The 13,466-nt window shown below is 45.3% G+C and overlaps 1 protein-coding gene across 7 annotated transcripts in view; it reads right to left on the minus strand.

Annotated features, from left to right (window-relative positions):
* GARNL3 (GTPase activating Rap/RanGAP domain like 3) overlaps window positions 1-13,466 on the minus strand; it is a 166,437-nt gene that overhangs the window by 47,210 nt on the left and 105,761 nt on the right. For all 7 annotated transcript variants that reach the window (XM_060411779.1, XM_027966433.2, XM_060411782.1 and 4 more), the window contains 4 exons: window positions 12,687-12,713; window positions 4,787-4,862; window positions 4,054-4,152; window positions 2,893-2,996 (listed from right to left, as the gene is read on the minus strand). In XM_060411779.1, the coding sequence (XP_060267762.1) occupies window positions 2,893-2,996; window positions 4,054-4,152; window positions 4,787-4,862; window positions 12,687-12,713 (306 nt within the window). The remainder of the gene's footprint in view (window positions 1-2,892; window positions 2,997-4,053; window positions 4,153-4,786; window positions 4,863-12,686; window positions 12,714-13,466) is intronic.

Consider the following 13,466-nt stretch of genomic DNA (forward strand, 5'->3'; position numbering starts at 1 on the left):
ATTCAGTCATGGGGTCATTTTAGCAGCTGGCACTTGGGTGGATCTGAGAGTGGTGAGTGAGTCAGCCAGAGGATACCAGGTAGGAGAGAGTTCTGGGCAGAAGGAAGGGCAACTTAAAGCCATGACGTGGAGCAGTATCTGGTGACTTGGGACAGGAAAAGAAGACGATGTGACTGGAAGGGAGGAAACCAGAAGAGCAGTGGGTGAGGGGACCAGAGAGGTATGGAGGTCACTAGGGGCCTTCAGCCACTCTAAGGATCTGGCTTTGACTCTGAGTGAAGAGGAAGGCACTAGGGGTTTGGGAAGAGGCAGACATGCATTTTTAAGGATCACTCTGGCCAGTGGATTGAGAAACACTGTCAGGGCACCAGGGAGGCTGGAGAGGAATTTATTCAGCATGGTAACTGAAGTGTGACAAAAGCTCAGGTGTCACCTGAAGGTCGAGCCCACAGGATTTCCTGACAAACTGAATATGGGATGAGAAGGAAAGACAGGAATCAAGAATGATTCTAAGGTCATTTTGCCCCAGACACTGGAACAGCAGAAGAGCCATCATCAGAGATAAGAAAGACTTTGGGAGGAAGAGGTCTGGAGGAGAGTAGGGAATTCAGCTTTGGACAGACTGGGTGTGAGACGCTGAGCCCAGGGGAGGTGTCAAGAAGGCTGCATATTTGGTCTGGAGTTCCCCCTAGGCTGGCTGGAGATGTAAGTTTGGGTGTCTGTGGCATGGGCTGGGATATAAATGGGTTTGTGAGTGTAGAAAGAGAAGAGAAAGGAGCTAAGAACTGAGCCCTGGGGCTGTCATCAAACACAATGAGTCCAGGATCTCAGAGCCACCTTGAGGCAGAGCTGGGCTGGGCCCAGGGCTGACACAAAGCCTGTGCTTTTATCTGGTCCTGAAAGCTACAGTCAGGTTCTGGAGCACTGGGAGACTGGGTGTTAGGGGCAAGGACACCACAGATGTTAGGGAGAAGATAAGCCCCAGAAAGACAAATATCAATACCCCTTTCCTTGCCCCCACTGTGGTTTACTTCGGTGATAGAAGATAGAGATGAAGGAGTTATTGTAAAGCCAAAATCTACAAAATCTTTGTGAAAGTTTGTTTCTTTACATCAGATTTGGGATGTGGCTCAGACTGTTCCACTAGTGTTTTAGATGTTAGGAGATCAAAGAGCCACCGATCTTATGAATCACCAAGATTTTCTGACTGTTACCTTAGGCCCCAAAGAGACCATGGCAGGTACAGAGAGAGGCTTGTGGTTACTGGTCCTTCTCTGCACCAAGAAGGTTCACTGTCATTCTGCACTTCTTTGGCTCTCTTCCCCACTGCTTTATCTTTCTGGTAATAGAGACAAGTTTCATAGTTGTGATTTTCTTCACATCTACTGATGCTGGGCAAGTGGAAGGCCCAAGCACTACCCACAGATCCAGCCAAGATGTTGAACACATCAATTCATCTGGGAACATTTCAGTGCTCCTGGTGAGCCTGTTTTCTCTTAATATGCTAACAGCCCCTTTCAAAAAGATAAGGTTAAAGTCTGGAGTTGGGCAAAGGTTGAACTGTCGCATTCATTCCTCCTGTCTCCGGCTAATGCCATCATTTGTCACAGGACAGAGGCTATTTTGGTGAATGTACGGGGCTGAAAAGGTCAGGGTTGGGGGAGGAGGAGGGTTATGAAATATTTCAGTGGAATTGTTTCCCTATCATTGTTGAGATGTAAGAGGTCAACATAATTCACGGTGTGTGGGAGGGTCAGCTTGATCTCTCTTCTCCATGTGAACCCAGGATCCTAAGAGCTTCAGCTCCTGAGAGGTGGAGCCTAGTAGTGATAATATAGGTCACCTCAGCCACACAAGGGAAGAAAGGAACTCTTAGACACTTAAGCAAGCTTACTGGGCCGAGGCACTTCCTGCTTATGCCTGTCCCTTACCAGCTAGCCTTCTAACATCAGAGCAAGCTTAAATTCTCCAGAGGGTCTCTACTGCCTGTAAGACAATCCACCAGCTCCTTATTCCAGGCCCCAAACCATCAAACAGAACTAGCTCTTCCTGAGCCCACCACCTGCATGTCCCCAAAGCATCGCTATGTCTCATCATCATAACATCACTTTTTAGCCCAACGATCGGCTTTGTGTCTTTCTCCTACTGGAGTCTCATTGAAATAAGGATTATAAGTGTTTAGAAAAAAGCCCTTTTAGCCCTCACATACTGGCTCTAGGTTCACATTTCTCACAAATCTTTGCTGAACAACTGTTGATTTATGTTTGTGATATTTACTTACACAGATGCCTTCAATGTGTAAAAAAGGGATAAGAATCTCATACAAAGGTAAATGGAACCCCCCAAATCCTTAATAAACCAGCACCATGTATCTTTGTTATATCTAGATTTCATCAAATGGGCAAGTTTTCTCTTGGAAACGGCTAATCTCTGCAGTGGGCAGAGTGTTCTTAAGTAGTTTTTTCCGCAATGGGGCACAGGCCATTGGGGAAATGGTCAGTGTTAACCTCCTGCATTAACCTGAAAAAATCCTTGCAATCATTTTGACAAGACACAGGCACGTGGAGAGAAGTCACAGGATGTGTATATGCAAAACCGTCTGTCAGGGGTCTAGAAAGCCACACTCACACACAGGCACACACACACATGGTCACACAGACACACAGGTACATGACTGTCTGAGCCTTTATCTCCTGAAGGGGCCAGCACCAGTGAGGGTAGTTCTTCCTAAGCCTTGATGAAACTGCAAGCAAACAGACTGGAAACAACATCCCCAAACTGGTCCTGAAATTCGGCTCGTGTATGAACATCCACAGTCTCTGGTTCTATAAAGTCAGCAATGTGCTCTCCACACTGAGGTCACCGCTGGGTGTTCTGCGTGTTCACACGTACCTGCTGTTTGTTTTCTTTGGAATACGGCAACATGGTAGAAACATGAAACATGATCTCATGCCCTTGGTAGATGGTATAAACAGAATGAATCCCTGTGGTGTCATCTGTAAAATACAATACGCATTTAGTGGGCACAGGGAATTCTGAGGCCATAAGGAAACAGTCTTTATTTGCAGGCTAGAGGAATACAGCACAGTTAGCACATTCCAAAGATCCTATGATCATCCACCTGAGTGGAGGCAACAGTACGGATCCCTCTCCAGCTGAGGCAAGGCTACTGCCCACATGGGGGCCTCTTCATCCCCCTCTAAGCTCTCTTGCTGTCTCATTCATGCCTTGCTTAGCGCAGAAGAGATCATGAGAAGTCTGAGCCCCAAAGGACAGCATGTTACAACTCCTTGCCTTCTAGTTACTACTGGTGTCTAGGCCAAAGTGAACACAAGATGACATACAAGTAATTATCATGTCCATAAAACAAAAGGAGCTATATCCCTGGCAGCATTGTATAGTGACTAATAGCACGGGGTTTGGAGTTGGGCAGACTCAGATTCGAGTTCTCATTAGCTATGTTCCTTCTGACACATTACCTCACCTTTCTCTGAGCCTCAGTTTCTTAAAATTTGCAAATAGAGATAAAAGTAGTATCTAACTTCTAAGGGTGTCTATCAGATTATCCCAGGAAAGGGAAATGAGGCTGATGGACTCCAGGAGTGACCATGGGCACACAGAGCTTGTTGGGGGAGTCATGGGGATGGGAAGCTGGGCCTGACCACTGGGCCTGAATACTTTGTCCCAGCATCCACCAGTTAAGGTACTCTCAGGACAGCCCTCACAAACTGCCTGACCTTCCCGTATTCAGAATCTGTGAAGTGACTTCAGCATGGGCTGGTGGAGAGATGAGGCCCCCAGAGGCTCAGGATACCTGATTTGAAGTTTATCAAATTTAGGCCAGTCAGCTTCACATCACCTGCCTGGCTTACCTCCAGGACTGGCTGTGAAGAGCAGATAAAATGACAGAAGTGCAAGCACAAGAAAAAACCCAGAAATGCTGTACAGTTAGAAGACAGCATACTCCACCCTGGCTATAAATTCAAATTCAGATGAGGCTGGCAAACGAAACTTCTACAAAACACAGCAGAATGGAGGAGGAGGCAAGCTTACTTTTGGTGTCCAGACCACCACGGTAGCCTGTCCAGCCCTTGAGAGTGATGGTGTCACCCAGCAGATTTAAAAATTTTTGAAAAGCGTCACTTCCGATTTCTGTAAGAAGAGGTCAAGTGTGAACAAAGTGCAGTGTCCACAAGGTCCTAGTTTCTAGCTATGTACTGAAATCCTTTGAAGATTAACTAGGCTCCACGGACATTCCCTCTTCTGGAGACTGTGCAAGGGGCCCACAGTTCCCAGAATCTGAGGGAAGGAAAAACTAGAGTCAGTCTAAGCAACCTGAATGCTGCCAGGCTGGGGTCACAAGGATCTAGTAATGCAGAAGGAAAACATCATTACTATTCCTATTAATAAAGAACAGGTCTTGAATACGAAAAGTGCTAAATAACAGGAAAAGAGGGCCATTTTCTAATTCTCTTAAGCATAAAAATCCCAGAGAAAAATTTCCTCGTTGCTCCTGAGATAACAAATCCCCATGTAATTTTCAGTCACACTGAATCCCCCATGCCAGTGCCTGGCACAGATTCAGTGACCAATGAATATTTGTCAAATGAACGAAACTGGGCAAACGTGTCCTACCGAATTTACTCTGAAAATTTACCCTCCAACTTCATAAAAACTACTGGCTGTTTCTTTGCATTAAAGACTGAGCAGGTAAGATGAGTCGCAATCATCTAAATTGCAATGAGGCGGGGCAGGGTTTCTGTTAGAAAAAGGGGGAGACACTCACCATTGCTGAACATGTCATCATCTGTGAGCTGGCCATCTTTGGCAAAAAGAACCCCAAACTTGAAATTCACAGAGCCCTTACAATGAGACAACAAAAGGCACTGGATTTAATTTTCTCATCAAAGCAGACACAGTTACGAGATGTGCTGGTCATTATTTAGGGACCCTACAGTGACCTCAGTGGCTACTTGCTAGATTACTTCCTCCCCTCCACCTCAATTTTGACCCAGATTAACAACAATTATTTGTTGATTTTTATAGATTTTTATAGCTTATGAGGAAATCCTGTATTCTTCTGTGAGTTCACTGGAAATTTCATTACCAAGGGAGCCTGCAGGATGTCAGGTCCATTCTGCAGCAAAACAGTGCTCAAAGTAAACAGACCCCAGGAGCTCACAGGACTGGCACCACGCTCTGATTAGCCCAGCAGTGGCAGTCTGGAACCCAGCTAGCAGAGAGCTCAGGCTGATTCAAAATTTAACCCCACAATCTGAGGCTAAAAACTCGTGGGCTCTTTTAGAAATAGAAATGGAAACTGAAGACAATGTAGTCTAAAAGCTCATTTGCCCCGATTCCTAAAGCTATTTAATCTCAAGAAGTCACAAAACAGATGTGGGGAGAAAAAGGCAATCAAGAAGTAGCCAGTACAAATGTTCAGTCTACTATCCTCAACATTAAATGTAGGATTAAAATCAGATCCTGTGGGAGTGATAAAAACCAAATGCAAGATGGCAGCTTCTACAGGGAAGAGAGAATAGGATCAGGGAGCTCAACTGTATTTATTTATTTTTTGGCTGCACCACTTGCCTTGCAGAATTTTTCCTGACCCAGAACTGAACCTGGGTCACCACAGTGAAAGCCCAGAATCCTAACCACTAGGCCACCACGGAAGTACTGCAACTGTGTTTTTCATATAATTTTTTCTTAAACTGAGTAATAGGTTCGTAGGTCTTCATCATATTATAGTCTATGCTTTTTTTGTGTGCCTGAAGTATTGCATAATTAAAACAAAAATCTGAGGTTGGAAAAGATCAACTTTTGCAAGGCTGTCTGATGAGGGGATTCTCAGTTGCCAGATAAGCAGCCAACAAAGAACAAAGGTGAGTAAAATATTGCTGACCATATTGGGAAAAAGGCAATCCTTTGATGCCTCTGCCATTTGACCTCACAGAGATCGTTTCTGAACTCAGGGGTCTGCTTCTGGAAAATAGGCCCTAGAGAAAGAGCACAATTCTTAGGCGGAAGAGGAAAGGCTATTTTTGATTCCTCTTCTCCAACCTGTCATGGGCTTAGGCAAAGGCCTAAGCCCATGGGTAGACTTGGCCTTGGGAAGTAGACTTGGCCTTGAGATTGTAGAAAAACTAGCCTTGTAGATTGTTTCCGTTGGAAACAGCTAGGGAATGGAATACAATAAGATTAAAATGTTTAAAAATGACACAATATTATAGTGATTTGGTATTAAAAGAAAATTAATATCAAAAAATTAATAACCCTAGTCTCCAAAAATGAAACTATACCCCACTTGGATTTTTAATGCAAGCCACTTCACTCCTGAGGCCTGGGAAGCAATCAGGGTGAACCCAGCCTTTGGCAGAACCTAACCTACTTTTCTCCTTCCCAAGCCTTTGCAGGGGATCTCTCAAGTCATCTAGGGAAAGACCAAATTTAGAGAGGTTTAGCCCATTTCTCCATCAGGGTGTTCCCCTGGAAAAGGAAATAGCAACCCACTCCAGCATTCTTGCCTGGAAAGTCTCATGGACAGAGGAGCCAGGTGGGCTAAAGTTCACGGGACTGCAAAGAGTCGACACAACTTAGTGACTAAACAACAACAGAGTATTGCCAATGGGTCAGAGGTGGATGGGCCAAGGCAGAGCACAGAATTCAGGATGGCTGGTCTGGGAGCATTCAAACTCTGAAAAGCTAAGGGGCTAAGGCTGTACTTCTAAACATTCTTCTGTCCCCAGTACATCTGAGGGACAGATGCATACCCATCAGTAGTAATAATTTTCTATCTAGTGGTTTTCTCTGTAGAGTGAGGAAGAGGGAGGTAGCTTTCAGGATGGTGCCTCACCCAGGGCTCTTGCCCACCATGTGGCCTCAGCTCACACGTCAATCCAGAGAGGACTTCCTGACCTCCAACATGGTCACCCTCCCAGCACTGTTATTCTCCTTCATGGTACTTTGTTTATCATCTTAATACATCTATTCACACTCTGTAATTCTTTTTATTGAACTTGCATATTTGTCTGTTTCTACCACTAGAACTTGGGCTTCTCTGGAGGCTCAGTGGTAAAGAATCTGCCTGCAGTGCTAGAGATGAAAAAGACCTGGGTTTGATCCCTTGGTCAGGAAGATCCCCTGGAGTGGGGCATGGCAACCCACTCCAGTATTCTTGCCTGGAGAATCCCATGGACAGAGAAGCCTGGCAGTCTAAGCCTGGCAGTTGTGAAGAGTAGGATGTGACTGAAGCAACTGAGCACGCACGCACCACTAGAACTTAAGTCCCATGAAGGAGGGATGGTACATATCTTGCTCTCTGTGGAATCTCCAGGGCCCACTACCGTGCTGGGTATTTTGGAGAGGGTTAATAAATATTCATGAACAACTGTGTGTGTAATAAATGAGAAAAGAAACACAAGTGGTCAGATACAACTTATTTTCCACAAGTTGCCTCCACCTCTTCCATATAAACCTATTTTTGGTAAATTTCTTGGGATTTTTTCAAGGATCTCTGTCACTTTGGGGTTCTATCTTTTTTGTAGCTCTTCTCTCTGTTTTTGGGAATGATGATAGCAATCATATGTCTCTATGACTCTGGCACCTTTTCCACTCTCAGTGGTCCCTTAACAAGCACCTACAGTGGTTTGGGGTCTGACAGATAATCTTCTTAGAATAACAGCACAGAGATTAAAGCAGTGGTTCTCAAACTTGAACAGGTATCAGTATCAGCTGGGTGGCTTGTTAAAATAAAGATTGCTGGCCCCATCCCCAGGGCCTCCAATCCCACAGGTCTGGGGTAAGGTCCAAGAATCTGTATTTGTGACAAGTCCACAGGTGATGCTGATGCTGCTGGCCCAGGGACCCCTGTCTGAGAATCACTGGACTGGAGGAACCAACCTGCAGAAGCAACCAGCTCAGGGTCATGTCCAGCTGGGCTGACAGCTAGTAAGCCAAGGGAAGAAGTATTGGGTCAATGACTGAAACAATGAGCCATGAACTAACAGCCCTGTGCTCCAATGAATCCACGCTTTCACTTTACAGACAGGACAACTGAAGCCCAGGGAAGACGAGATGTGCCCAAGCCTGAGACTAAGTGAGGGCAGGACTGGAGCTGGAGGTTGGGAGTCCTGACTTGCGATGCAGTGCTCTTTTCAACACAGGGCCACAGTCTTCTCAGGATGGTTTTGAGTTGAGTGAAGCTGAGAGTTACAAGCAGAAATAGGGCCCATTGCTGCCTGATCACTGGCTGAAGCTTTGGAAAGTTTTTCTGGGGCTGCTCTGTCATTGGCACCAGCATCCTTGCTGAGAGGACCCCACCCACTTCAAGTTCAGTTTACTTCAGTTCAGTTCAGTCACTCAGTCGTGTCTGACTCTTTGCAACCCCATGGACTGCTGCATGCCAGGCCTCCCTGGTCATCACCAACTCCTGGAGTTGAAACTCATGTCCATTGAGTTGGTGATGCCATCCAACCATCTCATCCTCTGTCATCCCCTTTTCCTCCTGCCTTCACTTTCCCAGCATCAGGGTATTTTCCAGTGAGTCAGTTCTTTGTATCAGATGGCCAAAATATTGGAGTTTCAGCTTCAGCATCACTTCAGCCTCCACTTCAGGTGGAGGCTCCCAAAAGACTGGTATTGCAAGGTCTTGGTAAGTACTTGAAATTACAGAGTCTCATTTAGGTAATTTTGTTTCCAGGGCTTCCCAAATGATGTCAATGACTAACAGGGTTGTCTCCTATCTCCAGAAATCAAGGTATCACTGAACAGAATGCACTGTATTTCTGGAGGAGATAGCTTTTATGAGGGGCTATTTGAGGAGGGCATCACTTGACTTGGGACTACCTGACCATCACGGGTCACATTTTAGCAGCGTTGAACTTGCTGTCATCAGTGCTTCATGAGGCTGGCTGCTACTTGCAGCAGGGGGCCTTGAGGGATGGCTGGGAGTGCAAAGTCTCAAGACCATACCTGGGCTCCTGGAGGGAGGTGACTGGTGGAGGGAATCGTGGGAACTGGTTTTCTCAGGACTTCGGTCCTGCTCAGATACTCACCATAGAAATAAGGTCATATTTGTAATTCCTACTTGTATGGGACTTTACGTTTTTAAGTTCCAAATTTTATGAGACAAAACTCAACATGATTATAAACCAACGTATAGTCATGTTTTGGGGAATTAATAGTATGCTAGGAATTATATTTCTTCTGAGGAAAGTGAAGTGTGAGAGGAAAGAATAAAGGAGGAAATGGGGATGACAGAGATGAGATGGTTGGATGGCATCACCAACTCAAAGGACATGAGTTTGAGCAAGCTCTGGGAGCTGGTGAAGGACAGGGAAGCCTGCTGTGCTGCATTCCATGGGGTCACAAAGAGTCGGACATGACTAAGCGACTGAACAACAAGCCCTACTGATTCCAAAAGAATATTTTGGAATCAAGATATGATGTCTTAAATCAGAACTGCATACCCTCAGCTCCTCGTTACTCTTGTCTGGGCTGTGCCTCCATATTTCTGTGTTTCACATGTTCCTACACGTCTGTCAACCCCTCCATGCCTGTTTGCCTGGGACACCATGTTTTCTCTTGCCAGGGGGAGAGGAGGCTCGCTATACAATGGATTTCAGGACACCAACAACACTCTACCAAATAGCTAACCTTTCAGAAACATCACTAGTATTGTTCATTTTTTCCCTGCTCATCTTTGCAGCTGATTATCACTATAATTGGGAGGAACTGGGATAAATTCAAGAAGTGGGTGGGATTAAAGAAGAGTGCCTTGGCCACACAGCTCGCAGGGAGGCTATGAAGGATGCTGATCACTAGTCACACCTCTTCAAGTACATTATAACGAGTACCCTTGTTGCTGCTAGCAAATATGCCCTTAGTCAGGAAATAAAAATGAGAAATAAAGAGATGAGTTACTCCTTTTTCAAAATTTGGCAGGTCCAAAGACAAGTATGAGAGAATAAACCAAACAGCAAACAGGGGTTCTTCAAGAGAGGGTGGAAGTGGTGAAGTGGGGGAGCATTCGTGTTTCCCGCTGACGTGCATGTGTTCTTAGTTGCTTAGTCGTATCTGACGCTTTGTGATCCTATGGACTGCAGCCTGCCAAGCTCCTCTGTTCATGGAATTCTCCTGGCAAGAACACTGGAGTGGGTAACCATTCCCTTCTCCAGGGGATCTTCCCAACCCAAGACTGAACCCAGTTCTCCTTCATTGCAGGCAGATTCTTTACCATCTGAGCCACCAGAGAAGCTCCTTCCTGTTTTCCACGGATACATTTCTGTATTGTTTGTCACAAAGGGCAGGGGCATGTACTATGTGGGTGTGCAATAAATATTTATGAATTAGTAATTCTGAGACATAAAAACTATACATGCATGCGTGCTAAGTTGCTTCAGTCATGTCCAATTCTTTGTGACTCTATGGACTGTAGCCCTCCAGGCTCCTCTGTCCATGGGACTCTCCAGATAAGAAGACTGGAGTGCGTTGCCATGCTCTCCTCCAGGGGATCTTCCTGACCCAGGGATCAAACTCACATCTCCAATGGCTCCTGTACTGCAGGCAGATTCTTTACTGCTGAGACATGAGGGAAGCCTAAAAACTATACATGGTATAACCCTAATCTTAGATAAAATACAGCAAATATATATCAAAATGTGATATTCTACCAATACTAGTTTTCTCTGTGATTTTAGGTGATATTTTCCTTATATCTTTTGTTCATTTCTGCATTTTTCAAATGTTCACCAGAAATGCGTATGACTTTTATCTTTTGCCTTTTACAAGTTGCACATGGAGTTCATGGATTCTTCAGCAACAAGCATGATTGTACATGGATAACATGTAGATTACAATGTGCATGTCTCCTTTTGCCCATTCTCTGCCACATCCTGCCCGACACTTCCACTAACCTGCCCACGGCGACTCCTGCCAACAATGTGGGGGCAGCCGCTCGGCCTCCTTCTTTGACTTTACATCGCCATGTTCAGGAATCATGAGGTGTCGCTGCCTCAGAGAAACCTCTGTTTGGCCAGTGGGTAAAAGCTACTTCTTATGCTGTGTTACTACCTTGCTTACTTTCCCCAAAGCTCTTGGAATTGTCAGTAGGACTGTGTTTATGTTTGTTTATTTTCTTGCTTAGTTTGTCTTAGCCCAGCAGACTCTAGCTCCATGAAGAAGGGACCTTGCGTTCTTCATCAATGTATCCCCAGCGCCTCAAATAGTACACGGTACACCCACAGTCAGAGGTCAGTAAACATTTGTTGAATCAAGGAATGAATGAATATACATAGAAATCTTTGCCTATAGAAACAACTAGGCTTATACTGTATTGCCCCACAAGTTGTTTTTCTTCGGTAAGTACTGTGTTGTGGAAATCTTTCCCTGTCAGTAAATAAAGATCTACCTCATTTCTTTCAGTGGCATCATACGATTTCATTATTCACTCAGTCCATGAATGATTCACATATCCAACCAAATATCTACTCTGTGTCCTCTGTATGTGCTATTCTAGGCTCTGAGGATGCAGCAGGGAAGAACAATGGAAGAGTCCCTGTTCTAGTGGGGGCAACAGATAAAAACTGAATAAATGGAATCCATGTGTCAAGAAGATCAACAAACCAGTTAGAAGGGCAGTGGGTAAGAGATATTTTAGTTAAGGGGCCGGGACGTCCTCCCTGAGCAGAGATGCCAATCAAGAGAGGGTGTGACCCAGGCAACGTCTGGGACGAGCATCCCTGCAGTGGGAGCAGCAGGCTTCCTGCAGACGTGGAAGCAGGAGGCCCGGGGCTAGTGTGGAGCCGAGGGTGGAGCAGGGGATGGCCTTATTACACAGGCCCTAGCAGGCTGCAGGGAGGACCTTGGGCTTCATCTGAGGGGAATCGGAAGCCAGTGAGTTCTGAACAAAGGGAGCAGATGGCTTACCATGTTTGGATGCTCTATGAAAACTAGAAGAGAGGACAAGAGAGGAAGCAGGCAGAAGAGCAAGAGGCTCTGCAGAATCCAGGTGGGAGATGGTGGGGCTGGTGGACTAGAGTGGTGGTGGAAGCACTGAGAAGCATGTGAGTCAGGGCTATGTTTTGAAACAGTGTCATCGGAATGTGCTGATGGATTAGATGGGGTGTGAGAGACAGGAGGTATTAAGGATGTTTCCAAGTCTGGCCTCAGCGACTGGACAGGTGATACCGCCGTTTACCAACAGGAACAGTGTACACACACTCATCGAGTAACTACTCAACAGTTGAGTGATAGTATTTCAGATATTTCTCTATGTTAGTCATGCAGTTGTAAAACCTAACATATTCTTTTTTAAGTGGGACAACAGGGAATGGAAACATGCACATGATACGGCATTCTGAATGTGCTAACAGAGTACCTTAGCTTTAATTGAACGAAAATGAAAACCTCATTCCTCACCCTGACCATGGGATTAACATTTGAATGATTCCAAGCAGATTTAAGCAGCTTGATTGTTTCTCTATCTTTATGGCTAGCTGCACAGAAAATTCTGAAATACACCGGAGAAAATATGTCAGTCAAGTCTTTCAGTGATAAGAGACTCGCTGTGCAAATCCACGGAGAGGTGTGTCCAGGGGGAAAGGCTGTGTTCCTGGTGAAGGGGAAGCTCACTGACAAACATCAAGGTGGGGTAGCAGGACCCGGCATCTCGCAACACTACTTACCTCTTGTTCTTCAAGGACCAGCAAGTCCTGTCAAATGAAGTTCAAAAGGTTAAGTCAGGATGAATGGTGATCATTTTATGTTGACTTTCTGTGAAAGCCAAGCTTCATCTACTGTCACTGACACCACTTTTCTCCACGTCAAAATATTCCATTTTTAAGCTAATGTTTACTTTTACTGGGTACTTTTTGGATCCAGTGATTTGTCAGAACTCTTTCCCCTATGCTGGAAGCTGGTTGCTCAAGCTTCCTAAGGGAAGCCTACAGACACCTGATCACAACAGGGCAACTACTGCTGGTAAGTTTTACACACACACATGCACACACACACACACACACAGAGGATGGAAGGGAAGCTCATGAGTGAAAGGGAGAGTGTGACAGTGTCTTTGGTGAAAACAGGCATAGAGGTATGACCTAAATAGGCAGAAGGTTGCTATATCTCGTTTTCAGATTTTCCTCTGCAGGATGATTCTACTGGCTGCCTGCTGCCTCCTGGACAGAACCCAGCCAGGCTGCCTCTCCAGCCTCTTCCCATATCACCCTGCCTGGCATGCCAGCTCCTTGAAGCTCAGCTCTGACACAGAACTGTCACACTGTTAGTGATGGCTGCATTTATGAGTTTCAAGGGGAGAATTTAGAAGCGAAATTGATTGCAACTGTGAGACAAAAGTCTAGTTGCCATTTTTCTGATGGACCATTATTTTGATTATGACTAAACATTTTTCTCCCAAGGCAGACTGATTTCCTTTAACAGTAAGTCCTAAGAAAACAGGACAGCTT

The sequence above is a fragment of the Ovis aries genome, chromosome 3 (genome assembly GCF_016772045.2).
Source record: "Ovis aries strain OAR_USU_Benz2616 breed Rambouillet chromosome 3, ARS-UI_Ramb_v3.0, whole genome shotgun sequence".
NCBI lineage: Eukaryota > Metazoa > Chordata > Mammalia > Artiodactyla > Bovidae > Ovis > Ovis aries.